Genomic DNA, 27,456 nt, shown 5'->3' with positions numbered 1-27,456 from the left:
GCCCGCGGTTGCGAGCCCCGGGTCGCGAGCCGAAGGGGCGTGGCTAAAGGGGCGTGGCTAAAGGGGCGTGGCTAAAGGGGCGTGGCTAAAGGGGCGTGGCTAAAGGGGCGTGGCTAAAGGGGCTTGCCCCTTTTGAGCCCCTTCGGAGCCTAAGAGGAGCAGGGAGCAGGACTACTGATTCTTCAGCATGGGTAAGAGGAAAGCCAAAGCAATACCATCTGCTGGAACAACAGGCCCGATGGATCGCCATCTTGTGGTTCCTGTCTTACCTCCTGTTGAGGAACAGGTAACTTTTAATATTCAAGCTGTCTCCTTATCTTCTGGGGAACCAACACCACCTCCTCAACCATCTTATTCCCTAAGGTTAGAAGAATCTCCTTCCCCTTTTAAGGAAGGAATAACTTCTTCTTCCCCTCAATCATTGTTATTATCTGGTCTGGAGGTTTCAGGACAATCCTTGGGGCAAGCTAAAGAACTAACCCCAGTGCAGATGATTACTGGGCCAAGCTCGGACGTTCTCCCCAAGGATAAAGTGATCACTTTAAATGATGTTTGGCTTAGCATTAACAGAATAGAGTCATCTTTACAAAAAAACCGTTTTGAACTTATGTCAATTTTCATCTGATGTAACTGTGAAAATTAAAGAACAAAATAATAAAATTGGAGAAACAGCTGTAAAGGTTGAAAAGTTAGATCAGGCAGTAGGTAATTTACAAGCTAGTGCTGTTTCTAATATAAAGGATAGTATGATGTTACATACTAAATTAGAGAAAATGGAAAATGCTATTAGAGTGAAGAATCTTCGTTTGTTAAATTTTCCCATCACACATTACCTTTCTTCAATGGAACTCTTGAAAATGTATTTGAGGGAGATATTACAGTATAATAAAGTGGAGACCTTTGAGGTCGATAATTTATATTACATTTCAAGAGATTCCAAAGAAAAGGTAGAGGAAGGTGGAACGGATAGAATAGTATCACCTGAGAGTTTGAATGTATCACAGTTTTTGGAGTCATCTAAGGACATAATTGAGAAACGAGCAACACTTCTCGTGACCTTCAAGACAGAGCTTGAGAAACAAGATATCTTGAAATTATATTTCCTGAAAAAGCAAGAGATGTTTTGTGGTCAACGAGTGATAATTTTTCCAGATGTCTCTAGACAAACTCAGTTTAAGAGGAAACAGTTCCTTCAGCTAAAGCCCAAGGTTTTGGCAGTCGGAGCTACTTTCTTTTTAAAATTTCCATGTAAATGCCTGATCTCATATGGAAGTGATAAATATGTGTTTTTTGATCCAGCCCAGGTGGAAGATTTTATTAAAGAGAAACCTTTGTTGAAAGTTTAATTTCTTATATTTAGTTTATTTTTGGAGGATGATGTATAATACATATAATAGCCATTTGCCTGTTCCTAGATAGTAGATAGAAAGATTTGCTTTGATGTTGTTATTTGTACTGGCGATCAGCTTTAATGTGGACTAGGATACGGTTGAATTAGTTTTCTTATATATTATGTTAAATTCCCGGTTGGGAATTTACATTTTGTATTTTTTTATGTTCATTCATGTATGTTTGTTACAAAGATATTGTAATGAATAATCCAATAAATAAAGAATTCAAAAAAAAAAAAAAAAAAAAAAAAAATAATTTTCAGAGTTTTAAATTATTAAAAACATTTCTTTTTACAGAACCTTTTTATTTATTTTTTTTTAAATTTATTTATATTTTCAATTTACAATTCAAGTATCACTTGTACAGAAAAATAAAGATAAGCCAATAAAGTACTAATATAAACATTTCTGCTCCCAAACTTGTTACAAGAAAAATCATTATAGCTTAACTTCAACTCTAGTCCACTATATGGATCCAAGGCATGCATAGCGGATGATTAAAGTAATTTTAACAACAAAGTTGTTATATAAAAGAAAATAGGCCCTTTAGGCAGAGACAGGTCAACAATAATCAACGTATACTGAGTTCATTCTTTGAAAAGTGTGTCTGGTTCCGTATTGGAGCAACGGATATTTATTTCCACTGCTTGTGGGAGATGAATGGAAGATAAGTGCAAGTTTTTACAGTTTTTTGCTGTTTTTTTTGCAGTTTAACTTGTGTATTTTAAACTGTATCTTTATGAATCTTTTCCATGGAGTTTTTTGACCTGGGATGTGTTTTGTATGGCAGTTTATAACTGAACATATAGTTTCTTGGTTGTTTCCTTGAAACACTGAGGTCTTTTTCTCCATGTTAGTTACTTGCCTTTCAGCCTGTTTCTTTCCACTATTAGCAGTTTTATTCTGAATATTTGTTGGTTATTTTTTTGATTTTTATCTGTATATTAACAACATAAGAATAGCCTTACTGGGTCTGACCAATGGTCCATCAAGCCCAGTAGGTGGCCAATCCAGGTCTCTAATACCTGCCAAAACCCAAGGTGTAGCAATGTTCCATGCTACTGATCCAGGGCAAGCAGTAGCTTCCCCCATGTCTCTCTCAATAACAGACTATGGACTTTTCCTCCAGGAACTTGTCCAAACCTTTCTTAAAACCAGCTACGCTATCTGTTCTTACCACATCTTCTGGCAATGTGTTCCAGAGCTTAACTATTCTGAGTGAAAAAAAATTTCCTCCTATTGGTTTTAAACATATTTTCCTGTAACTTCATTGAGTGTCCCCCTAGTCTTTGTAATTTTTGACAGAGTGAAAAAGAGATCCACTTGTATATTGTTTTGTTTTTATTGCATTTTATAGTTTTTCTGATATTTTTATCTTATGATGTTTGGATTTTTTGCAATCCACTTAGGTATAAGCAAAATAAAAGTTTGTTAAATAAATAAAAAATTATCCAAACCCTTTTTTAAAACTCCGCTATCTAACTGCTTTCACCACATTGTCCAGCAGTGAAGTCCAGAGTTTAATTACACGTTGAGTAAAGAAATATTTTAAACCTACTACTTATTAGTTTCATTGCATGCCCCTTAGGCCTAGTACTTTTGGAAAGAGTAAACAAGTGACTTTGTAGACCTCTATCATATTTCAGTTTTTTAAAAAATTTACTTTTCTATACCATTCTCCTAGAGGAGGGCAGATTTATTCAGGTCCTGAGCATTTTTCCCTGTCTGTCCCGGTGGGCTCACAATCTATCTAATATACCTGGGGCAATGGAGAGAATAAGTGACTTGCCCAGGGTCACAAGGAACCCACAACTTCAGGGTGTAGCTTTAACCACTGCGCAACATATCTCCCCTGAGCTGTCTTCTCCAGGCTGAAGAGCCCTAGCCGCTTCAGCCTTTCCTCATAGGGAAGTCGTCCTAATCCTTTTAATATTTTTGCCATCCTTTTCTGTACCTTTTCTAGTTCTGCTATATCTTTTTTGAAATGCGGCAACCAGAATTGCACACAGTATTTGAGATGTGGCTACTGCATAGAGCAATACAAAGGTATGATAACATCTTCTTTGTTTTCCATTCCTTTCCTGATAATTCCAAACATTCTATTTACTTTCTTAGCCGCCACCATATACTGAGCCGAGGGTTTCAACATTTCCTCAACTATGACACCTAAATCATTTTCCTGGGCAGTTACTCCTAAGACTCCTAACGTGGAATCATGCATCATGCAGCTATAGTTCAGGTTCCTCTTTCCCACATGCATCACTTTGTACTTGTTCACATGCCATTTGCCATGTTTTTAAATGTTTTATTTATAGCAAACTAGCTGATTACCTGGCGTTGCCTGGGTATTTATTTATTCTAATCTGTTGTACTGTCTCTGAAGCTCTAGATGTAGTAGCTCTATCTCTCTCTTCCTGTAGTCGGGCCTCATGCAGTTATACTGTCTCTGAAGCTCTAGATCAGGGGTGCCCAACACGTTGATCACGATCGACAGGTCGCTCGCTCAGGCGACCCCAGTCGATCGCAGAGCGGGTTCCCTTCTTCCCTTCTCTTTTTTCCCCTCCTGACTGGCCTGCTCCTGAATTCTGCTGCTGCCTCCGCTGCTCAACATTTAAAAAAAACAAAACAAAAAAAAAAAAACCGGCTTGGAGAATTTATGCTCCGGGGGCTAACGTGTGCTTGTACCGGCTTCCCTTCTCTTCCCTCTGAAACCGGAAGTTATGTCAGGGGGGGGGGGGGGGAGAGAAGGGAAGCCGGCACGCACATGTTAGAGCCCCGTTCACGGGCTAAAGCGGGAGACAGGTCAGTGAAGCTTGCGATTTGCTCTTCTTGCTGCCAGGTCCTGCCTACTTTCTGTTTCCTCAAAGGCAGGACCCGGCAGCATTTCTCCCAATAGGTCGATCTTGGGCCATCAGCCTTCCTCTCCTTGACGTCAATTCTGCCGTCGGAGAGGAAGTTCTGGCCAACGGAACTTCCTCTCCGACGGCAGAATTGACGTCGGGGAGAGGAATGCTGGTGGGCCCGAAGCAGGGAGAGCTTGGCCGGCGGCCTGTTATCCGATGGCAGTGGCTTGGGGGAGGGCAGGGAGGGAGAAAGAGGGCAAGCAGGGAGACAGAAGGAAAGAAGAGAAACAGAAAAAAAGAAAGGGGGCATGAAGAGAGAAAGAAAGAGAGGGCAGGGAGAGAGGAAGAAAACGTTGGGGGGGGATGAGGTCAGGAGGAGAGGAAGCATACAGGCTAAAAGAAGGGAAGAAAGATTGGATGCACAGTCAGAAGAAGAAAGTGCAACCAGAGACTCATAAAATCACCAGACAAGGTAGGAAAAATGATTTTATTTTAAATTTAGTGATCAAAATGTGTCTGAATTTATATCTGCTCTCTATATTTTACAATATGGTCCCCTTTTACTAAACCACAATAGAGGTTTTTAGCGCAGGGAGCCTATGAGCGTCGAGAGCAGCGCTGGGCATTCAGCACAGCTCCCTGCGCTAAAAACTGCTATCGTGGTTTAGTAAAAAGGGAGGGGGGTGGGTATTTGTCTATTTTTGTATGGTTGTTACTGAGGTGACAGTGCATAGAGTCATCTGCTTTGACCTCTTTGAAAAAACCTTGGAATAGGAATGATAATTAACAATTCTATGCGTACAGTGTGCGTTGTGTTTTTTTAAAATTTTATTGTTGGTAGATCGTTTTGACTTGGTCATTTTAAAAGTAGCTCGCAAGCCCAAAAAGTGTGGGCACCCCTGCTCTAGATGTAGTAGCTCCATCTTTCATATCCTGTAGTCAGGCCTCACGCTGCTGTACTGTCTCTGAAGCTCTAGATCAGTGGTCTCAAACTCGCGGCCCACCAGGTACTATTTTGAGGCCCTCAATATGTTTATCATAATCACAAAAGTAAAATAAAACAGTTTCTTGATCATATGTCTCTTTAGCTATAAATTACCATATTATTATTAAGACTTTAATAAGACATTGACTATTTTTTCTGAGGCCCTCCAAGTACCTACAAATCCCAAATGTGGCCCTGCAAAGGGTTTGAGTTTGAGACCACTGCTCTAGATGTAGCAGCTGTCACGCAGCATCACAAGTCTTGTATTCCTCTCATCGGGATTTTCTTGTGTACACTGGTGTTTCATTTTTTTAGCCTTTGGTTGCACTTGGCCAATTGCCTTACGTTTCCTTGGAGGCATTGTTATAGCAATGACAGCACAGCTGCACTTCCTTATATACTGTTGAATAACTGTGTAACATCATTCCCCAAGCTTCACACAATTGATCAAGGCATCTCCATCTATATAAAACACGTCACGCATGTCATCCCCTTCCCACCCCCACAGTATTTTTCCCCAGATAGTGAGTAATATGTATACAAAGTTTGGTTGAAATCTGTCCATACGTTTCAGAGTTATGCTGGAACATACATACATACATACACACACACACACACACAGATACATCCGATTTTATTTATATAGATAGATAGAAATGTATAAAATAATACAAAACAATGGAAGATCCTAACCCCTTCCAAAATTGGGAAGGACAATGTCATCAAATCCAAAACAGGTAAAAAGATACCAAAACAAAGGTACAGCAAAACCAAACACCACTCCCCTCTCCTTCTTTCCCTTCCCTTCCACTCCCCTCCTCCTGTCCCCAGTCCCGGGCTCAATCACAGAATGTGAGTTGCTGAAGAAGTATACACTCGCTACTCCAAATATGAGTCCCAAACTTTGTGAAAAAGAACAAGTCAGCCATATTTATAGACCCTGGGAATTCCAGGCGGTCACAAATGTAGGAGGCAATAATCCGCTTGTTGAGGGTAAGGTAACAGTCAGAATATCACTTAAGGTTTGTATCAGGAATGACCAAAAAGATGGCACAACAGAGCAAGTCCACCAAACATGAAAGAAGGTTCCCTTATCACCACAATTCTTCCAGTACAAGTCCTGGCTACCAGGGAAAAGTCTGGAGAGCCGAGCTGGACATGTCATCTGCCATTTTGATGCCCAGTCTCGCAAGGTCCTCTTGCAATTTTTCACAATTATCTCACCAGTTATCTCCAGATCATTAATAATTATGTTACAAAGCAACAGTCTAGAGCAGTGATTCCCAACCCTGTCCTGGAGGAACACCAGGCCAATCGGGTTTTCAGGCTAGCCCTAATGAATATGCATGAGAGAGATTTGCATATGATGGAAGTGATAGGCATGCAAATTTGCTTCATGCATATTCATTAGGGCTAGCCTGAAAACCCAATTGGCCTGGTGTTCCTCCAGGACAGGGTTGGGAACCACTGGTCTAGAGCAGTGTTTTTCAACCTTTTTTGGGCAAAGGCACACTTGTTTCATGAAAAAAATCACGAGGCACACCACCATTAGAAAAAGTTAAAAAATTTAACTGTGCCTATATTGACTATATATAAATATATCGGAATCAAATAAACACAAAGAAAGTATTTTATAATGCTGCCACCGCCACTGGGGAATAGGCTGCCACTGCCGCCATCGGGAACAGGCCGGCACCGAGTTCTCCCTGCTTCTCTTCCCCGCAGGGCCGACCAACTCTCGCCACCCGTCGTCAATTCTAACGTCGGAGAGGATGTTCTAGGCCAGCCAGGCAGCGATTGGCTGGCCCAGAACGTCCTCTCCGACGTCAGAATTGACGCGAGTGGCGAGAGTTGGCCGGCCCCACAGGGAAAAGCAGGGAGAACTTGGCGCCGGCCTGTTCCCGATGGCGGCGGTGGCACTCAAGTGGCTAAAGAGCCGTAGTTTGCCGGCCTAGGGACAACACTGGAGGGTGGCCAGCTGTGCACCCCCTTGGGACGTAAACCCGGGGTGGGGCAGACCGCCCCCCCCACCCTGGTATGCCACTATCTGTACCTCACTCCCTCCCTATGACCAAAAATTCTCCTTTCTTCTATTCCCCGTGTACACAACCATCTCTTTCCCTCCCTTCCTCTCTCCAAAGTCCATGCCTTCTGTGTCCAAACACTCATTCCCTCCCCCACCTCAGCATCTCTTTCCCTCCCTTCCTCTCTCCCAAGTCCATTTCTTCTGTGTCCAAAAACGCATTCCCTCCCCCACCTCAGCATCTCTTTCCCTCCCTTCCTCTCTCCCAAGTCCATGCCTTCTGTGTCCAAAAACCCATTCCATCCCCCACCTCAGCATCTCTTTCCCTCCCTTCCTCTCTCCCAAGTCCATGCCTTCTGTGTCCAAAAACCCATTCCCTCCCCCACCTCAGCATCTCTTTCCCTCCCTTCCTCTCTCCCAAGTCCATTTCTTCTATGTCCAAAAACGCATTCCCTCCCCCACCTCAGCATCTCTTTCCCTCCCTTCCTCTTTCCCAAGTTCATGCCTTGTGTCCAAAACACACTCCCTCCCCCCTTTTGTGTTCCGTGTTTGCCTCCCAGCCCATCTTTGCAACTTTCTCAGCAAAACGAAGCTCAAGCCGCGAGTCTTGTCTTCTGCTTCCTGCCTGCCCTGCCGCGCACAAATAGCCGAACGGAAGTATTCTCCGACGTCAGCGCTGACGTCGGAGGGCAGGCTTTGCTTAAGCCCTCCCTCCGACGTCAGCGCTGACATCGGGGAACGCTTGCGATCGGCTATATGTTAGCTGCAGGGCAGGCAGGAACAGAAGACGAGCCTCGCAGCTGGAGATGTATTGAACTCCGCGGGTCCCCCGTCCAGCTCTCTCCTGTCCAAGTGGGGCGGACCGCCCCTCTCCCTAGACTGGTGGTACTGCCCTGATGGCGGCCCTGACCGTACGGCACACCAGGCAACATCTCGCGGCACACTAGTGTGCCGCGGAACAGCGGTTGAAAAACACTGGTCTAGAGAACGCCACTATTTACCCTTCTTTATTAAGAATATTGACCATTTAACCCTACTCTTTCTATCTTTTAACCAGTTCTTAATCCATAATAGGACATTACTTCCTATCTCGCGACTTTCTAATTTCCTCAGAAGTTTTTCATGAGGTACTTTGTCAAATGCAGGGATTTCCTAGGATGTTTGGTTTAAGTGAGATACAGCTCTTCTTAACAGTCTGGAGTAGTCACCTTTCTACATAGATCGTTCAGATGCGATAGGTTTTGTAAGTCAAAATCCTTCCAGCTTGTATGTAAGCACAGAACGAATATATTCTCAAAAGCCAAGCAAGGGTGAAACTTCCTATAACAGCAAGAGATATGGATGCATATCCCAAGGCGAGTTGTTTTCCTTTCTTACCAATAGGATTATCCTGGCTGTGGACCCCCCCCCCAATCCTGAGTATTTATGAAAAAATGTGCTGAGCATAGTACTGACAATGCTGTTATGATATGAGAGGTTCGCTGTAGGCTCTGAATGGGCTTTTTGCAGGGTTCTGTATTACTATATAATGAACCTAGCAGTTGGCACTGAAGAGAATGAGATGACATCAAAATTTAATATTAAAACCTACTATCTAGTGCCCCCTCCCTCTCTCACCCCCCACTTCTGGGTCTCTTTATCTGTACCGGTTATCGAAGCCGTTCACTTAAACTAAACCAATTATCGTATTACCTTAGCACGATTGTATTTGACATTGACCTTCTTATGCTCCTAAGTTTTTTGTACCTGTATCCTCACCTCTCACATACGGTCTTCTACTTAATTCCTGTTAACCACATCGAACTTCACTGTGTGTTATGGCATACAAATAAAATTGTATGTTATGTTATGCATGATATCAAATTATGATTGCAGGGGATGTGGCTGCAAGGATGACGCTATGAAAAGTTGCCTGACCTCTAAAGTTGTTACGAGTACCACCCATTTGTGTATCTTTTGAATTTGATTCGTCTGCATATATGGGGAAAACTTTAATTGAAGCCATGGCTTATTAGTAGTATCTCAAAGCAAAACGCAGACAAGAGTTGGAGTTTATCTGCTCCCTGGTGCTTTACCTGTTGCTGTGACAGCAAAGTTACCCCAAAGCATCGTCACAGGGTAGTGTACAAGGCCATGATCAATTTCACTTTGTCACCAAAAAGCAATGTTACTTACCGTAACAGTTGTTATCCAGGGACAGCAGGCAGCTATTCTCACTAGTGGGTGCTGTCATCCGACAGAGCCCCGATACGGACATCTTGCAAGCATGTCTTGCTTGAAGAAACTCAGAAGTTTCGAGATGCCCGCACCGCGCATGCGCCAGTGCCTTCCCGCCCGATGGTCCGGGCGTGTCTCCTCAGTTCAGGTAGCTAGCAGAGAAGCCAACCCAGGGGAGGTGGGTGGGACGTGAGAATAGCTGCCTGCTGTCCCTGGATAACAACTGTTACGGTAAGTAACATTGCTTTATCCCAGGACAAGCAGGCAGGTATTCTCACTAGTGGGTGACCTCCAAGCTAACCTCAATGGGATGGAGGGAGAGTTGGCAACTTAGGAGAACAAATTTTGTAACACAGTTTGGCTAAACTGTCCATCCCATCTGGAGAAAGTATCCAGACAATAATGAGAGGTGAATGTATGAACCGAGGACCAAGTGGCAGCCTTACAAATCTCCTCAATCGGTGTCGATCTGAGGAAGGCTACAGAGGCTGCCATTGCTCTGACCTTATTGGCGGTGACCTTACTGGGAAGGGGTAATCCCGCCTGGGCATAGCAGAAAGAAATACAAGCTGCCATCCAGTTGGAGATGGTGCGCTTTGATACAGGTCGTCCCAACTTGCTTGGATCAGAGGAGACGAAAAGTTGAGGAGCAGTTCTGTGTGGTTTGGTGCGATCCAGGTAGAAAGCCAATGCACGTTTACAGTCCAGAGTATGAAGAGCTGATTCTCCAGGATGATAATGAGGCTTTGGAAAAAACACTGGAAGTACAACAGATTGGTTGAGATTAAATTCAGAAACCACTTTAGGTAGGAATTTTGGATGAGTGCGGAGAACCACCTTGTCATGATGGAATACAGTGAAAGGCGGGTCCGCCACCAAGGCCTGAAGCTCACTGACCCTGCGAGCAGATGTGAGGGCCACCAGAAAAACCACTTTCCAAGTGAGAAACTTTAGTGGAGCCTTTTTCAGAGGCTCGAAAGGAGGTTTCATAAGCTGAGAAAGGACAACATTGAGATCCCAAACCACTGGAGGCGGTTTGAGAGGAGGATTGACATGAAAAAGTCCTTTCATAAACCTGGAAACCACAGGATGAGAGGAGAGAGGTTTCCCGTGTAGAGGCTGATGAAAAGCCGCAATAGCACTCAGGTGGACTCGTATAGATGTCGACTTGAGACCAGACTGAGACAGGTGTAGAAGATAGTCCAATACAGAGGATAGAGAGGCTCGTTGAGGCTCCTTAGAATTGGAAACACACCAAGAAGAAAATCTAGTCCACTTCTGGGAGTACCATTGACGAGTAGCAGGCTTCCTGGAAGCCTCCAAGACATCCCTCACCGCCTGGGAAAACTGGTGAGGGGTTACGTTGAGAGGAACCAAGCTGTCAGGTGGAGAGACTGCAGGTTGGGATGAAGCAGTGAACCTTGATGTTGAGTAAGTAGTGAAGGAAACACTGGAAGAAATACCGGCTCCCTGCTGCTGAGTTGAAGTAGAAGGGAGAACCAAGGTTGTCTGGGCCACCGAGGAGCAATCAGAATCATGGTGGCATGGTCTGATCTCAACTTGACCAGAGTCTTTTGAATGAGAGGAAACGGAGGAAACGCATATAGGAAGCGATTCCCCCAATCCAGTAGAAAGGCATCTGCCTCGAGGCGATGAGGAGTGTAAATCCTGGAGCAAAACTGAGGCAGTTTGAAGTTGTGGGGAGCCGCAAATAGGTCTATCTGAGGCGTCCCCCATTCTGCAAAGATCTGATGAAGGGGATTGGAATGGAGAGTCCATTCGTGAGGCTGTAGGAGACGACTCAAGTTGTCTGCCAAAACATTGTCCTTCCCCTGAATGTAGACAGCTTTGAGGAAGGCGTTGTGGCGGACCGCCCAATCCCAGACTCTGAGAGCTTCCTGGCAGGGGGGGCCGACCCCGTGCCCCCCTGCTTGTTGACATAATACATGGCGACCTGGTTGTCTGTTCGAATGAGGACCACCATGTCATGAAGCAGATGTTGAAAAGCTTGAAGAGCATTGAAGATGGCTCTGAGCTCCAGAAGATTGATTTGATGGAGTCGGTCCGCACTGGTCCAGAATCCCTGAGTGCGAAGACCATCCAGATGTGCTCCCCAGGCATAGGTCGAGGAATCGATTGTGAGAACCTTCTGGTGGGGAGGAGTGTGAAACAGCAAACCTCTGGATAGATTCGAAGAGGTTATCCACCAAAGTAGAGACTGCCGAAGAGCAGGAGTGACGATGATGTGTCGAGTCAACGGATCCGACACCTGAGACCATTGAGACGCCAGGGTCCACTGAGGAATCCTGAGATGGAGTCTGGCCAACGGCGTCACATGAATTATAGAGGCCATGTGGCCCAGAAGGGTCATGTGTCTCGCTGAGATGGACTGGCGAGAAGACACAGACTGGCAGAGATGAAGAAGAGCATCCAGGCGCTGAGGCGGAAGGAATGCTCGAAGCTGAATGGTGTCCAGGACCGCCCCGATGAAGGGCAGAGACTGGGTCGGCTGTAGATGAGATTTGGGAAAGTTGATCTCGAATTCCAAGCTCTGCAGGAATAGAATCGTGGACAGGGTCGCCGAGATGACCCCGGAGGCCGAGGGAGCCTTGATCAGCCAGTCGTCGAGGTAGGGAAACACCTGAAGACCCTGGTTCCGGAGTGCAGCGGCCACCACTACCAGACACTTCGTAAATACTCTGGGAGACGAGGACAGGCCGAAAGGAAGCACTCGATATTGCAGATGCAGATGTCCCACCCGAAATCTGAGGAATTTTCGCGAGGCCGGATGAATGGGAATGTGAGTGTAGGCCTCCTTGAGATCCAGAGAGCATAACCAGTCGTTCTGCTCGAAGAGGGGGTAGAGAGAAGCAAGAGTCAGCATGCGAAACCTCTCCTTGACTAGGAATTTGTTGAGGACCCGGAGGTCCAAAATGGGTCGTAGATCGCCCGTCTTCTTCGGAACGAGGAAGTACCGGGAGTAAAACCCCTGGTTCAGTTGGTCCGACGGGACCGGCTCTACGGCACGCAGCCGGAGCAAAGCCTGAGCTTCCTGAAGAAGAAGGGCGGTCTGTGTCAAATTGGAAGGATACTCTCTTGGAGGGTGGTCTGGAGGGACCCGCTGGAAATGAAGAGAGTATCCTTCCCTGACGATAGTAAGAACCCAGAGGTCGGAGGTTATGGCCTCCCATCGAGGATAAAAATGATGGAGGCGCCCTCCAATGGGAAAAACAGGGGGAGGCAGAACGAGGTTGGTTATGCCCTCGATGAAACAGTCAAAAGGGCTGAGTGGCCTTAGGGACAGCAGGCGACAGACTTCGGTTGACCCTTTTGAGGAGGCTGTTGCTTCGCTGGTTGCCTCGCAGGCGGAATTTGCCTCGGTTGATAACGCCGCTGATAAATCAACGGTGGACGAGAGGGTCGAGACTGTTGAGGCTGAGGCTTAGGCTTCGGCCTAAGAATGGACTGGAAGGACTTCTCATGATCAGACAATTTCTTTGTGACTGTCTCAATGGATTCGACAAAAAGATCCGCCCCAGCACACGGGACGTTTGCCAGGCGGTCCTGAAGATTCGGGTCCATGTCAATGGTCCGCAACCAGGCCAGCCGGCGCATCGCCACAGAGCAGGCTGCTGCTCGGGCCGAGAGCTCGAAAGCATCATAGGCAGATTGCATTAACTGAAGACGAAGCTGGGACAGCGAAGCCACCACTTCTTCAAACTCAAACCGAGCCTGGGACTCGATGTATGGTGTGAATTTCCGAAGCACAGGTAGAAAAAATTCTAAGTAGGCGGCAAAATGGAAATTGTAATTCAGGACTCGGGACGTCATCATCGAATTCTGATAGATGCGTCGACCAAACTTATCCATGGTTCTGCCCTCGCGTCCCGGAGGCACTGAAGCATAGACCTGGCCAGGATGAGACCGCTTGAGCGAGGATTCGACCAGGAGGGACTGGTGAGAAAGCTGAGGGCCCTCGAAGCCCTTATGATGCACCATGCGGTACCGAGCATCCAATTTCCCAGGGACCGCAGGGATAGAGTAAGGAGACTCAAAGCACCTCATGAAGGTCTGGTCGAGGAGCTTGTGCAGAGGGAGGCGCAAGGACTCGGCTGGAGGACGAGGCAAGTGCATGGTGTCGAGGTACTCCTTAGAGTATCGAGTCCCAGCATCGAGAGTAATGTCCATGTCATCCTCCATTTGCCTGAGAAATGAGGAAAAAGACAGTTGGTCCGCCGTCGCCGGTTTACGAGAAGGGCTAGAAGAAGCCGAGGCTTCAGGCTCCATAGAGGCCTGTGTGCAACAAGGTGAGTAGAAAACCTCGGGGTCCTCGAACTCGTCCTGCTTTCTGCTATGCCCCGGACTGGGAGGCCTCGAAGGTGGACGCCACACAGTGTCAAGGGTGGGGTCACAGGTTCCAATGGAGGTAAATCACTAAACGAAGCTTTCCTCGAGGGGATAGGCTCCAAAGGAGGCATATCACTAAGGGAGGCCTTCCTCGAGGGAATCAGTTCCAAAGGAGGCATAGCACTAACCGAGGACCGCCTCGAGGACCCGGACACCGCTCGCCGCTCCTCCTCGCCGAGCAACGAGGTCGTGCGGCGCGGCGGAGGAGGAGGGGGCGGTCCGCCCCTCGGGACCGGAACGGGGAGGTCACCCTGGATCGAGGCAATCAGCTGGGGTCCCATGGTGGTCATGAGTTCCACAAACTGAGCCTCCAGTATGGACCGCAACGAAGCCGATATGGAGGGATCCGCACCAAAAGGGGGCCCTTCCGCACGGTCTCCGCGCTCTTTCGGTGTCACGTGCTTCTGCTTGCCAGCCTTCGGCACCTTAAGCACCACCGGTGTATCTGTAGGGGTCGGTACCTGCTCCGAGGAGACGGAGGAAGGCACGGGCGCCAAAGTCGAGGCCGAAACCGGCGTGAACGATGCCGGCTTCAGAAGGCCCGAAGCAGAGGGCTTCGCCGATGAAGTCGAAGCACCAGTCAATGTCGATGCCGAAGCTGACGGATCCAACGAAGCTTCCATCTTGAACATGGACTCCCACAGCAGACAGCGGCGCTTAAACGCTCTCGCTGTTAACGTGGAGCAAGGCCGGCACGATTTCGGAAAGTGATCCGGTCCCAGACACTGTAAGCAGCGTCGATGAGGGTCCGTGAGCGAAATCGCACTCTGGCACTTGCTACACTTCTTAAAACCGGTGATCGGCCGGGACATAGGCCGGAAAAGCTCCGCCGCAAGGTCGAAGGCGCGGGGCCTCAGCCACGCGGCCGACCCGGTGTCGGAAGCAAAAAATTTTTTTTTAAAAAGAAATCAAAGAAAAGAAACAAAGCACAGGAGAGCCAAAAGAACTCAACCCGCGGCAAAAACAGAAGGCAAAAAAAGAGATTCAATGGGCACAAAATTGAAGATAGACTTCTCAGCTCCGCGGAAGAAAAAGAACTGAGGAGACACGCCCGGACCATCGGGCGGGAAGGCACTGGCGCATGCTTCTGAGTTTCTTCAAGCAAGACATGCTTGCGAGACGTCCATATCGGGGCTCTGTCGGATGACATCACCCACTAGTGAGAATACCGGCCTGCTTGTCCTGGGATAAAGAATTGTCTCTGTTACTTTTGGAAAATGCGCACCTCGGGTCTATTTATATTTTGCACAGTACATGAGGAAATGCATTTCCATTTCTCCTCTCTCCCAGGACTATAGAATCTTTCCAGCATATTCTTTGGTTTGGTAGTTTTGGGAAATGTGTATCTCTGATCTCTTTGTATTTTTCACTGTACAGGAAGAAATACATTTGTTTCTATTTCTTTTTCCCCTTCAAGTTTATACAGAGTTTCTCCTCCCCAGCCTGATTTTCTGGGTTAGTTTTTGGAAATGTGTATCTTATCTTTGTATTTTGCACAGTGCAATAGGAAATGCTTTTCGGCTTCCATTTCTCCAGCAATGCTTTGCACTTAAGAGCCTGGCTTCCCAGGGTTTCCAGCTCAGCTTTTGTCTGCACATCTCTATTTCTAATTGGTAATGTGTGTTTGAACATTGGTCTTTCTGCTGGTGTGTAATTTCTATGGAGAAAATCTGTTGCAGTCCAGATTGTCCTGGTTTTTGGGATCTGTACCTTCCAGCAGGTGTATCGGTACTCCAGGGCGCATTGCAGTATTTGAACTGCCTGTTTTCAACAATTAGGATTGTCACTTTTAGCTTCTGGGTATAGTTTCCACCTCTGTAGCTGCAGTGGGTGCCAATTAAGAAAGCTCCTTCACTGTGTCCAGGAAGGATTAATTTGTATTCATTGAATGCTCGCTTAGGCTTCTGCAGCTGGTATCATGCTTGTTTCACTTTTCCAGGTTTCCAGGTAGAACTAACATTTCAGTCATCAAGCTATGGCTTTTTTCGGGGTAATCTGAGGTCTGCAGTTTGAGGACTCACTACATATAATGATAGGTGTCCCTTCTTCTGAAGCAAGGATACAGGTGAGACTATAGTGTGACATGGGGCCGGGCAGATGTCTTCTTTTGACAGAAAGAGAGAGAGGCAGAGCTTTAATGTGATAGCAGTGGGTAGATGTCTCCAAAATGTGGTATAAATTAATATCTGGATTCGTACATAAAAAGAAAAAAAATGGTCTTAGAGATATTTGGAGCATTGAGATTAAGCATCAAATTAATGCATCTCAATGGCCACGACTTTGGTCTTGGAGGTTAAAATGCACATTGTCAGCTTCTATGAGACAAACTTGGTTTTTTATTTTACATAGAGCTTTATGGACCCCCACACGTTTACATAGAATAGATAGCTCTAAGTCTAATAGATGCTGGCATTGTCATCTTGAAGCAGGGACATTAGATCATCTTTTATTCTATTGTCCATTCATATTAATATTTTGGAAATCAATTTGGCCTCAAATTAATAGGATGTTAGAAAATCCGGTAGCCTTGACATATGATACGATTCTGTTTGGTACTGCAATGAGAGCTCGAAGTCAAATTTCATCAAATAACAATAAACTTTTATTTATATTGACTGGAGTAGCAGTACAGCAAATTACACATAATTGGAAAAATTATGACAGATTGAACTATAATTTTTGGTGGAACTCAGTTTGCCATATATATAAGATGGAGCGTACATTTGCAACACAAAAAGGATATATGGATAAGTTCAAGAAGATTTGGGGACCATTAACAGATTTTTGCAATGACTGATTTTAATTTTTTCCCATAATAAGATAATGGTTAAAGAAGGGAGGGAGGGAAGGGGTAAAGAATTTATTCTCTTTATTATACATTATAAAAAATATATCATAATGAATGAATGATAGTCCTATGAGAAATTAATGTGATAAAGGGAGGGAAAAGGGTTCATAATTAAATAATAATTGATAAAATCATTACAATATATATGTTATATAAATTCATAAGAAAAATAATATGGTTTATATAAAATACATTATAGAGATATCAAGTGTATTAAGATAAATGTATGGAAAATTTATAACACTTGTTGATATGTGAAAAAATCAATAAAAAACTTAAAACAAAAAAAAATTAAAAAAAAGATGTCTCCAAAACTTTTTAGGAATGTAACTTAGGAACACAACACACAATTCTCACCTGATATGAATCATTCTGGATCTCCAGCACCTCAGTGGTGACCAATGAGATGAAGTCAACAGCTATTTCAGGACATCCGTGTATAATGGCCAAGTGAAGGAAGCTACAAGGGACAGAGAGAGAACAGATCATGTGCAATATTCCAGAGGGCCAAACCATTCCCCCTCTACCTCACCCTGCACAAGCCACACTTTGCCCTACTTCCCAATACCACCAAGGCAGATTTCAAGCAGTCTTCAATTCAGATAACTTTACTGGTAGGCACTTGTGACCTGGATTGACCACTACTGGAAGCAGGATACTGGGCTGTAAGGACCATCCTGACGCAGTGTGGCTATGTTTCACACAGCTCGACAAAGTAATATATTTTCTGAGAGACAGAAGCGAAAGGAAAAGAGATTGGGACTTATATAACGCCTTTTTGTAGTTATATAACCACACTCAAAGCGGTTTACATTTAGGTACATGAAGAATTATTCCTATTTGTCCCGGTGGGCTCACAGTCTATCTAATGTACCTCAGGCAGTGAAGGATTAAGAAACTTGTCCAAGGTCACAGGGAGCAGTGTGGAATTTGAACCCACCTCCTCCTGCTAAGGCTATAGATCTAACCACTATGTCTGATAGCTAGAGCTGCTGCCTCAGCATCCTGAGGTTGCGAGTTCGATCCCAGCCTACTCCTTGGGACTCAGGGTAAGTCGCTTAATAATAATAATAATAATAATAACAGTTTGGATAGGTTCCTAGAGGATAAAGGAATTGAGGGGTACAGATAGGAGTAGAGGTAGGTTATAGGGATAGTCTGGGACCACTGCTCTGGCAATGGGCCTGATGGGCTGCCGCAGGAGCGGACCGTTGGGTGAGATGAACCTCTGGTCTGCCTCAGCGGAGGCAACTTCTTATGTTCTTATATACCGCAGGACCGTGAAGTTCTATGCGGTTTACAATGATTAGAAATGTTACAGATTGAGTGAATAAACAAAGTTACAGATTGAATGAATAAACAAAGTTACAGATTTAGCGACAGGTAGTTCTTGCACTCGGTTGTTAAGGACTAAGATTGAATAGGTTGGTTTCCTAAGTATTTCAGGAATAGATGTGTTTTCAGGCGTTTCCTGAATCCACCCTTTGCCCCAGGTACCACAGCTTTGGGTGAAATCTCTTCATAAAAAGGTGGTTAATAAATCCCAATAAATAAATAAATAAATAAAATAAAATAAAATGTAAATTATGTACAGGCAGACCAATAACAACAAAATTTCTAGGCTCGTCCTGGAACAGCCGAGGGAGCTGCAGGTGTTTCCTTATTTTGCCCCTTCTTCCCACCTACCTACTTCTGTCAAATGCATACAAGCTCATTACCATGTGGGCAATTTCTTTTCAAAAATCTACATGAAATACCTACAATAAAAGTGCCTGTCCACTCTGCAACTCCATTTCCTTTGGGCAGACTGGATGGCAGACTATGTTAAAACCGTGACCTGTGTCCAGATAAAAATGATATCACTGTGTTCAGAAGCCAAAAAGCATTACACACTTGTAAAACAGAAGCTCTAGCGTTACATTCTGCACTTATAACTAATTCTGATACAGCTTTATCATACAGAATATATACACCAAGCCCCCTCTCCACCCCCCCAAAAAAACCCCCACACACAGATACAAACTACAGCCTTATAGAGGCAGCGGTAGAAACCCATTACAGACCCACGCAGGTAGAGACAAAGTACAGCATCACAAGTAGAGGAACGCACTGGGTGTCGCTATTCTGGTCTGATCAGGGAAATTCCAACCAACATCTCCCCCTGCCTTCATCAACCACTTCTGCTTTCCAGCTAAAGTGTGAAAACGGACACACGCAAGCGTCAGCAACCCCCAATGAGTAGACAGTGTACCATGGGGGGCCCAAAATGCAGCCGAAGCCTTGTGCAGGCAAGAAGTGGAAAACCCCTCTCCAAGTAAACCAATAGTGCCAGAAACATGCTTCAGAGACTACAGCCCCTCCTTGGGCATGCCACAAGTATATTTGCCGAGCTAAAATAGGAACAAATTAAAAGCACTCAAGAGCAGTCACTGGCAGAGGACTCTCATTCTGAAGACCATTTGGTTTTTTTTTATTAAGTTTCATATTTTTTTATGATAACAATCATCTGTGCCATCTCCTTTCACATCCAGGGTGGGAAGGAGGGAGGGGGGTGGGATTGTGTAATTGTATTTTAAATAAGCGTAGATTATTGAAAGAGTCTATACACAGTGATTAATCAATGGGTGGGTGAGATAAAATGATTGATTTTGGATATCTGTAAGTTGAATGTGCTTTTCTTGACTTGTTATATATTCTTATACCTGTGTGTTGCACTTTAATATTTAAAAATTAATAAAGATTTATAAAAAAAAGATAATTTTTTTCTTAAGTTTCATATTTTTTATGACAAATCAACAGTTTCCATGGTAATACAAATAGAAAAGGAAATAGAATTTAAAAAAGGAAATCTAAACATATTTTAACTTGTTTGTCAGTCCCCAATAATTGGAGGAGTATTACAAATAAATTGGAGAAATTGCACTAACATAATTCCATAGGAAACCAGACGGACATCCTGAAGTGAGCCAAAGCATTAACTACGAGCTTATTCTAGTCTACTTGCGGTCACGAATCGAAGAAAATGTATCGAGCTCCCTTGTAATTGGCCAAACACTTACATCAGTGGTCTCAAACTCAAACCTTTGCAGGGCCACATTTTGGATTTGTAGGTACTTGGAGGGCCGCAGAAAGAATAGTTAATTTCTTCTTATTAAAGAAATGACAATTTGGCATGAGATAAAACACTTTATAGTTTATAAATCTTTCCTTTTGGCTAAGTTTTAATCATAATATTGTAATTTATAGGTAAAGAGACATATGATCAAAACAATTTTATTTTACTTTTGTGATTATGATAAACATACCGAGGGCCTCAAAATAGTACCTGGCGGGCCATGAGTTTGAGACCACTGACTTACATGGATCTCTTAATACAAAGGTAGCTCCCAGTTTCAAAACCCGGGGTCTCAAAAGCAAAAACGGTTTTCTCTTTTTTGGTGTTAATCTAGACACATCTGGGTACATTCTAGTTTTTTGATTCAGAAAGAATACATCTGTGTGTTTAAAAAAACATCTTAGAAGCCAATCTCCATCTGAGACAAGCGCTAATTGAACAAAAGTGTGGCTACACTAAGGGCTCCTTTTACGAAGCCGAGTTAGCGATTTAAAGCGCGTAATAGCGCACTAAATTTCCGGCCGTGCTAGACGCTAACGCCAGCATTGAGCTGGTGTTAGTTCTACCGCTTAGCGTGGATTTAGCGCACACTAAAAAGCTGCATGCGCTAAAACCGCTAATGTGGCTTCATAAAAGGAGCCCTAAGTTGATCTATTCCTGATGACTCTAATAAATTAGTTAATAAGTCAATTACTGGTTCCTGTTATTCTTCCAAAGTTTTCTTTTTCCCATGGAAATATAGTAAATCTTTGAAATAGGCAGAAAAGAGTTTTGTGGAACCTTCAAAATCTCCAGAAGATATCTTTTAAACAAATCCAAGGCTGAGATAGTAGGTGATTTAGGAAAATTAACCATCTTAGATTTAGTTTTCTTGTTAGATTTTCCACTGTTTCTAACTTAAAATTAATGTTACCATTATCTTTTATTAGGAGCTGATTTTATGCTCTCAGGCTTTTCAATTTTTTTCCTGCTCCGGTGATTTATTCTCTAATTTGTCCACTCTTTGTTGCAATATTAACGACTCCGATAGTATTGCAGCTAGTGATTGATAATTGAGATCCCAGAGAAGATTGAAATGGCTTCCCAAATAGAGTGGAAATCTATAACTGGGGGCCTCTGCAATGGAGTTATTACAACTTTAAATTCCAAATCTTCAGATTTCATAGTACCTGGAGGCAAAGACACCAACGGGGGTCCCTGAGTACCCTCTGCCAATTCCAAGGTTCCACACAGGGGCAGTTGTACTGTTCAAGCAGCTGATATCCTCCTCACTGCCAGTTCTTCTTCCTCCACTTCACAGCCCTCAGAGGCTGCTGCTGGACTCCCCTCGCTCCCCGTGCTCTGCAGCACCAGTCACGGGAGAGGCCGCACCGTCATTCTTCACTCTTCTGGCGAGAGGCTGACCGCCTTGAAAGAGGTTTGAGGGCTCTCAGACATGCTCTCATCCCGAGTAGAGGTCTTCTCATTTGGCACTTCATCCTTCGGGCCTGATAGCTGAAGTTGCAACCCAGGTTCAGAAGGAAAAACCCGGTCTTTGATTTACGTTTCACCATAGGTAAGAGTGAAAGACTCGGTGGCATTCTGTTGAGCAGCTTCAGGTTGCCATCTTAGTTAGGCTTCTCTTCGATCTACAAAGATTCTGAAGATAATATTAATAAAGATGCTCCACCTACAAAGAAGAGCTATTTCACCCCCAAGTATATCTACATTGAAAGTGCTGCAATTTAAACTACCCTATGTCCACTAAGTCTGTATTTGTAAGTCTGCATGTTATGTCTATACTGTAATTGCTGTAATCTAAACCCCTTTCTCCATGCTGTAAAGTCCGTATGTCTCACTAAAATTTGTCCTACCCATACTATGAACGTATTTCTGTAACCCGTTCTGGGTTCCTTTGGGAGGACGGGCTAAATAAATGACTAAATAAATAAATTTTGAGCTTCTATACCGCTACTAATGACTGGAGAGTCAATTCAAAGTGGTTTGCATGAGAGAGTGGAGAAGCCAAGAGAGCAGAGAGAATAAGGAGCGATTAACAAGGCAATGCAAAGTGCCCAGAGGAGTACAGCAAGGGAGTGAGATCCAGCTAAGAGCTTTTGGGTGATCTTACCTCTTCATCTCAGGGTCACAGAAGGCAGGGAACAGACGCACTGGAGTGCTGGTGTGCATTGGGAGAGATAAAATCATTTCAAAAAGGAGGTAATTATGTCTTAGTTCAGTCATTTGGAGGACTGTGGGCAACAGAGGCAGGTTGTTGGAAGAGGGGTTGTGAATCCCTTAGCAGCACTGTGACAAGAGGCAACTCATCCTCCCCCCTGGCCGCCCAAGACCCTGTACATTTTAAGCTTCAAAAGATGCTTGAATTCCCAATTATGCTGGGTCTGCACAAAAAGCCCTGCAAGATGCAACTTGAGTCTAAATAGGATGAAAACAGACAGGGGCCATTAGGGTGGTCCATAAGACTGTGGTAAAAATTCAACCTTCTCAGAACATGTTTTCAGAAGTCTGAATATGTTCTACCTCATATAGATAAGATATGGTCAAAATTTGAAGTAGTTTGGAACAGATTTAGAAACATAGAAACATAGAAAGATGACGGCAGAAAAGGGCCACAGCCCATCAAGTCTGCCCACTCTATTGACCCACCCCATTGAGTCCTAGTGACCCAGTTCCTTAACTTGACCCTCGTAGGGATCCCACGTGTATGTCCCATTTACTCTTAAAATCAAGCACGCTGGTGGCTTCGATCACCTGCACCGGAAGTTTGTTCCAGTGATCTACCACCCTTTCCGTGAAGAAATACTTCCTTGTGTCACCACTAAATTTCCCCCCTCTGAGTTTGAGGGGGGTGCCCCCTTGTGACCGAGGGTCCCTTGGGAAAGAATATATCGTTTTCCATCTCGACGCGACCAGTGACGTACTTAAATGTCTCAATCATGTCGCCCCGTTCTCTGTGCTCCTCCAGGGTATAGAGCTGCAGTTTGCCCAGTCTTTCTTTGTATGAGAGACCCTTGAGTCCGGCGACCATCCTGGTGGCCATCCGCTGGACCGATTCAGCTCGAAGCACGTCTTTCCGGTAATGTGGCCTCCAGAATTGCACACAGTATTCCAGATGAGGTCTCACCATGGTTCTGTAGAGTGGCATTATGACTTCAGGTTTGCGGCTGACAAAGCTTCGATTGATACATCCCATCATTTGCCTTGCCTTAGATGAGGCCTTCTCTACTTGTTTAGCAGCTTTCATGTCTGCACTGATGATTACCCCCAAGTCCCGTTCCTCTGACGTCCTAGCTAGCGTTTCTCCATTCAAGGAGTATGTTCTGCATGGATTTCCGCTGCCGAGATGCATGACCTTACATTTATTAGCGTTGAAGCCCAGCTGCCATGTCGAGGACCAGTTTTCCAGCGTGATCAGATCCTGCGTCATACTGTCCTTGAGGTTGCTTTCACTTACTATGTTACACAGTTTGGCATCATCGGCAAACAGTGATACTTTACCCTGAAGCCCCCGGGTTAGGTCTCTTATGAATATGTTAAAAAGGGATGGTCCCAGGACTGAGCCCTGCGGCACTCCGCTAGTCACCTCCGAAGTCTCAGAGAGGGTGCCGTTGACCACCACCCTCTGAAGTCTTCCACTCAGCCAATCATTGACCCATGCAGTTAGTTTCTCACCCAACCCCATTGATTTCATCTTGTTTAATAGTCTACGGTGTGGGACACTGTCGAAAGCTTTACTGAAATCCAAGTATACTATGTCCAGAGCCTCTCCTGAGTCTAGTTTTCCTGTCACCCAATCAAAGAAGCTTATAAGATTAGATTGGCATGACCTGCCTCTTGTGAATCCATGTTGACAGGGATCCCTTAGATTCCCTTCATCCAATATCGAGTCTAATTTACCTTTGAGTAGAGTTTCCATGAGTTTACACACTATTGATGTGAGACTCACAGGTCTGTAGTTCGCTGCCTCTACTCTGCAACCCTTTTTGTGCAGAGGAACGACTTTTGCTGTTTTCCAGTCCAGGGGTACTCTCCCTGTACTTAGGGAGAGATTGAAGAGCATGGCTAACGGTTTTGCCAGAACATCGCCTAGTTCCCTGAGCACTCTTGGATGCAACTCGTCCGGTCCCATGGCTTTGTTCACCTTGAGTCCTGACAGTTCTCTGTAAACATCAGCTGGTGTGAACTCAAAATTCTGAAATGGGTCTTCCTTGCTTTGCATTGCTTCCAGCTGTGGCCCGTGTCCTGGTGCCTCGCAGGTAAAGACCGAGCAGAAGTAATCATTCAGTAGTTTGGCTTTTTCAGAATCTGTTTCCACATAATTCCCGTCTGGCGTTCTAAGGCGTACTATCCCGTTTGCGTTCTTTTTCCTGTCACTAATGTACCTGAAGAATGATTTGTCCCCTTTCTTGATGTTCTTCGCTAGAGTTTCTTCCCTTCGAAGTTTGGCCTCCCTAACTGCCGTTTTGACTGCTGCAGACTTTGTCCTGTATTCAATGTTTGCTTCTTTTTCCCCAGTGCGTTTGTATGAGAGAAATGCTCTTTTCTTCTCCTTGACGAGGCGCGAGACCCTATCAGTGAACCATTGGGGTTTCTTTCTTCTTTGTTGTTTAGTTACTGATTTTATGTAGCGGATAGTTGCCTCCTGAAGGGTCGATTTCAAGGTTGACCACATAACCTCCACATTATCCGTTCTTTCTTGAACCTGAAGCGTCTGATGGACGAAGTCTGCCATTTGTGCGAAGTCAGCACCCCAGAAGTTGAGTACCCTTGTTTTTGTTTGTGATCTAGGAAAGCCTTTCCTAAGGTTAATCCAAACCATGTTATGGTCACTGGTGGCTAGCGGTTCTCCCACCGAGATCTCTGAGACACTTTCCCCGTTCGTAAGTACCAGGTCCAGGATGGCCTGGGCTCTAGTGGGCTCTAGTACCAATTGTTTGAGCCGTACTCCCCTTATGGACGTCAATATCCTCCTGCTATCACAAGTTGTCGCTGAGAGTGTGTTCCAGTCTACATCAGGCATGTTGAAGTCCCCCAATAGAACAACGTCCCCCCGTAAGGTGATATTTTCAATGTCATCAATTAAATCAGCGTCCTTGAGCTCCGATTGTCTTGGAGGTCTGTACACTACACCAAGGTACAGGCATTTTTCTCCGCCTCTGGCCAGGTTTACCCAGATGGATTCCCCAGTATACTTGACATCCGTGATCCTGGTTGTTTTGATATTTTCTTTGAGGTAAAGTGCTACCCCTCCTCCTAACTTACCCTCTCTGTCTTGCCGAATCAGGTTGTATCCTGGTATAGTTATATCCCACCCGTGAGAGTCTGTGAACCATGTTTCGGAAATCGCTACTATGTCTAGGTCTGCATTAACTATTTCTGTTTCCAGTTCTAGAAATTTGTTCCCCAGGCTGCGTGCATTAACATACATAGCTCTCCACTCTTTTTGTTTATTTAGCTCGTGTAGAGAGCAACCCATTTGAGTTAAAGTGTCCCCTAGCGATTCTTTTGCAGTAAGGGTACTTACCTTATACTTAGAATCGAAGTTTTGGTTTGCCACATCAGGATTGTTACTTACTGCTCCGGTGTAAAAGTGGGTACCCACCCCCGACTTACCTAGTTTAAAGCCCTTCGAAGTAGGTGGGCTAGTCGGTGTCCAAAGACGTTCTTGCCTCTGTTGGTCAGGTGGAGTCCGTCTGGTCCTTGTAGTCCCTGTAGTGCCTCTCCGTGATTCAGGAATCCGAAGTTCATTTCCCGGCACCATCGCTGTAGCCACTCATTCGTCTTCAGGATACGTTCTTCCCTGTCCCTTCCTCTGCCCCTAACAGGAAGAATTGAAGAGAATACTACCTGTGCTCCTGTCTGCTTCAGCCTCTTTCCCAGAGCTCTGAAGTCACTGGTTATGTCCTCCAGGGTGTTCTTTGCAGTGTCATTCGTTCCGATGTGGATGAGCAGCATGGGGAAGTGGTCCTGGGGCCTGAGAAGTCTATCAAGACAGGTGGTCACATCTCGTATTTAGAGGTCACTCATGGTCCTACAATATCTTCATAATGCTGCTGGCTATGCTATGCTTAACAACAGAAATAAAGGACAAATTCCCCATCCACAACATCCATTAAGTCTTCCTCTCCCTAAGAAATCCCACATGCTTGTCCCAAGCTTTTTTGAATTTAGACACACTTTTTATCTCCACCGGGAGGCCGTTCCAAGTGCTCGCCACCCTTTCTGTGAAAAAGTATTTTCTGAGGTTATATCTGAATCTATCCCCTTTCACCTTCATCTTATGTCCCCTCGCCCCACCCCCCTGTCATGGAACATACTAGAGATTGTTTAGCTATGTCTATACGCCTCCCATTTCACTTCATGATCAAATTCATTTGTTTATATTTTTTGAGAGCTCTCCTCCTTCCTACTGTTTTTGACCTTAAATGTTTTTCTTTTTATTAATCAGATTGTATTTCTTTCCTTGTGTTTTATTATGTCTGTAAGCTGGCTTTGATTATGTTTCATAGATTTAGTCTTTTTGTTAGTTATGTTTGCTTTCCCTAACTTTGTAATTTTACTGATTTGTTCATCGCCTAGAATTTGGAATAGGCGATTAATCAAATTTTATAATAAACTTGAAAACTTGAAACTTGTTTCCTAAGTGGAAGAAACCAGCCCTGGCAGAGAGCCTCCCCCAGCTGGCACCGTCGAGGGGAGCAGCATCTGAAGGGGAAAACTCTGCGGAGACCACCGAAATAGGATGCATAGGCGCTCTTGCCCAGGGGATCACCTCCAAGGAGGCTGCCCAAGACCCCAGAACCTGCGGATTAAACCAGGCTGAGGGAGCCGGGCGGTCCAGGAGAATTCTGGTCTGTTGTTGAAGGTTCTGCTTACGTGCCTTGAGAAGAAATACACTACCCTGACGAAGAGAAGCCCCAGAAACTCGAGGGATTGGGAGAATGCCAAGTGTTTCTTCCTGAACTTGCCAATGCCTGCAGCAGACACACTACTGTCTTCACCACACTTTCAAACACCTGACGAGACGCTCAATCACATCAAATTTTTCAACCCCCCCCCATCAATAAACATTCTAATTCATTCTTTAATGATATCTCATATTGATCACTACAACTTGCTGTATCAGGGCATTACGCAGAAAGAAATTTGACATTACAAATTCTGCAAAATACAGCAGTTAAAAATCTCAATTACCATGCAAAACAATTTGACCACGTCACCCACCTATTGCGCAACGCACAATGGCTTCCCATCACACACCGCATTACATTCAAAATTCTCCTCACTTACAAAACAAAACACTCCAACGTCCCATCCTTTATTGACAAACATCTTAAATAAAGGTCCAGCAGCCCCCACTCTCCCTCCACCTCACCTTATATTCCGAGTTTGCCGGCTTCCTTTTTCCCGAGCCGCACGCATTCAAAAAGCCATGCACGCGCGGCTGCGCGAGTCCAAAGTCAATCAAACTTCTCCTCTCCTGCAACTTCCTGTTTCCGATTGCATCAGAGGAGAAGATTGATTGACTCGCGCAGCCGCGCGTGCACGGCTTTTTGAATGCGTGCGGCTCAGGAAAAAGGAAGCCGGCAAACTCGAAATATAAGGTGAGGTGGAGGGAGGGAGCTGG

General features: G+C 44.8%; 1 protein-coding gene across 3 annotated transcripts in view; it reads right to left on the bottom strand.

Moving 5' to 3' along the window:
* Positions 1–27,456, bottom strand: part of NFKBIE (NFKB inhibitor epsilon) — a 63,883-nt gene that overhangs the window by 21,246 nt on the left and 15,181 nt on the right. For all 3 annotated transcript variants that reach the window (XM_033938015.1, XM_033938014.1, XM_033938013.1), the window contains exon 2: positions 17,072–17,174. In XM_033938015.1, coding sequence (XP_033793906.1) covers positions 17,072–17,174 — 103 coding nt within the window. The remainder of the gene's footprint in view (positions 1–17,071; positions 17,175–27,456) is intronic.

Source organism: Geotrypetes seraphini, chromosome 3 (assembly GCF_902459505.1).
Source record: "Geotrypetes seraphini chromosome 3, aGeoSer1.1, whole genome shotgun sequence".
Classification (NCBI taxonomy): Eukaryota; Metazoa; Chordata; class Amphibia; order Gymnophiona; family Dermophiidae; genus Geotrypetes; species Geotrypetes seraphini.
Note: the sequence above shows the minus strand (reverse complement) of the source record. Positions and strands in the feature narration are given on the sequence as shown.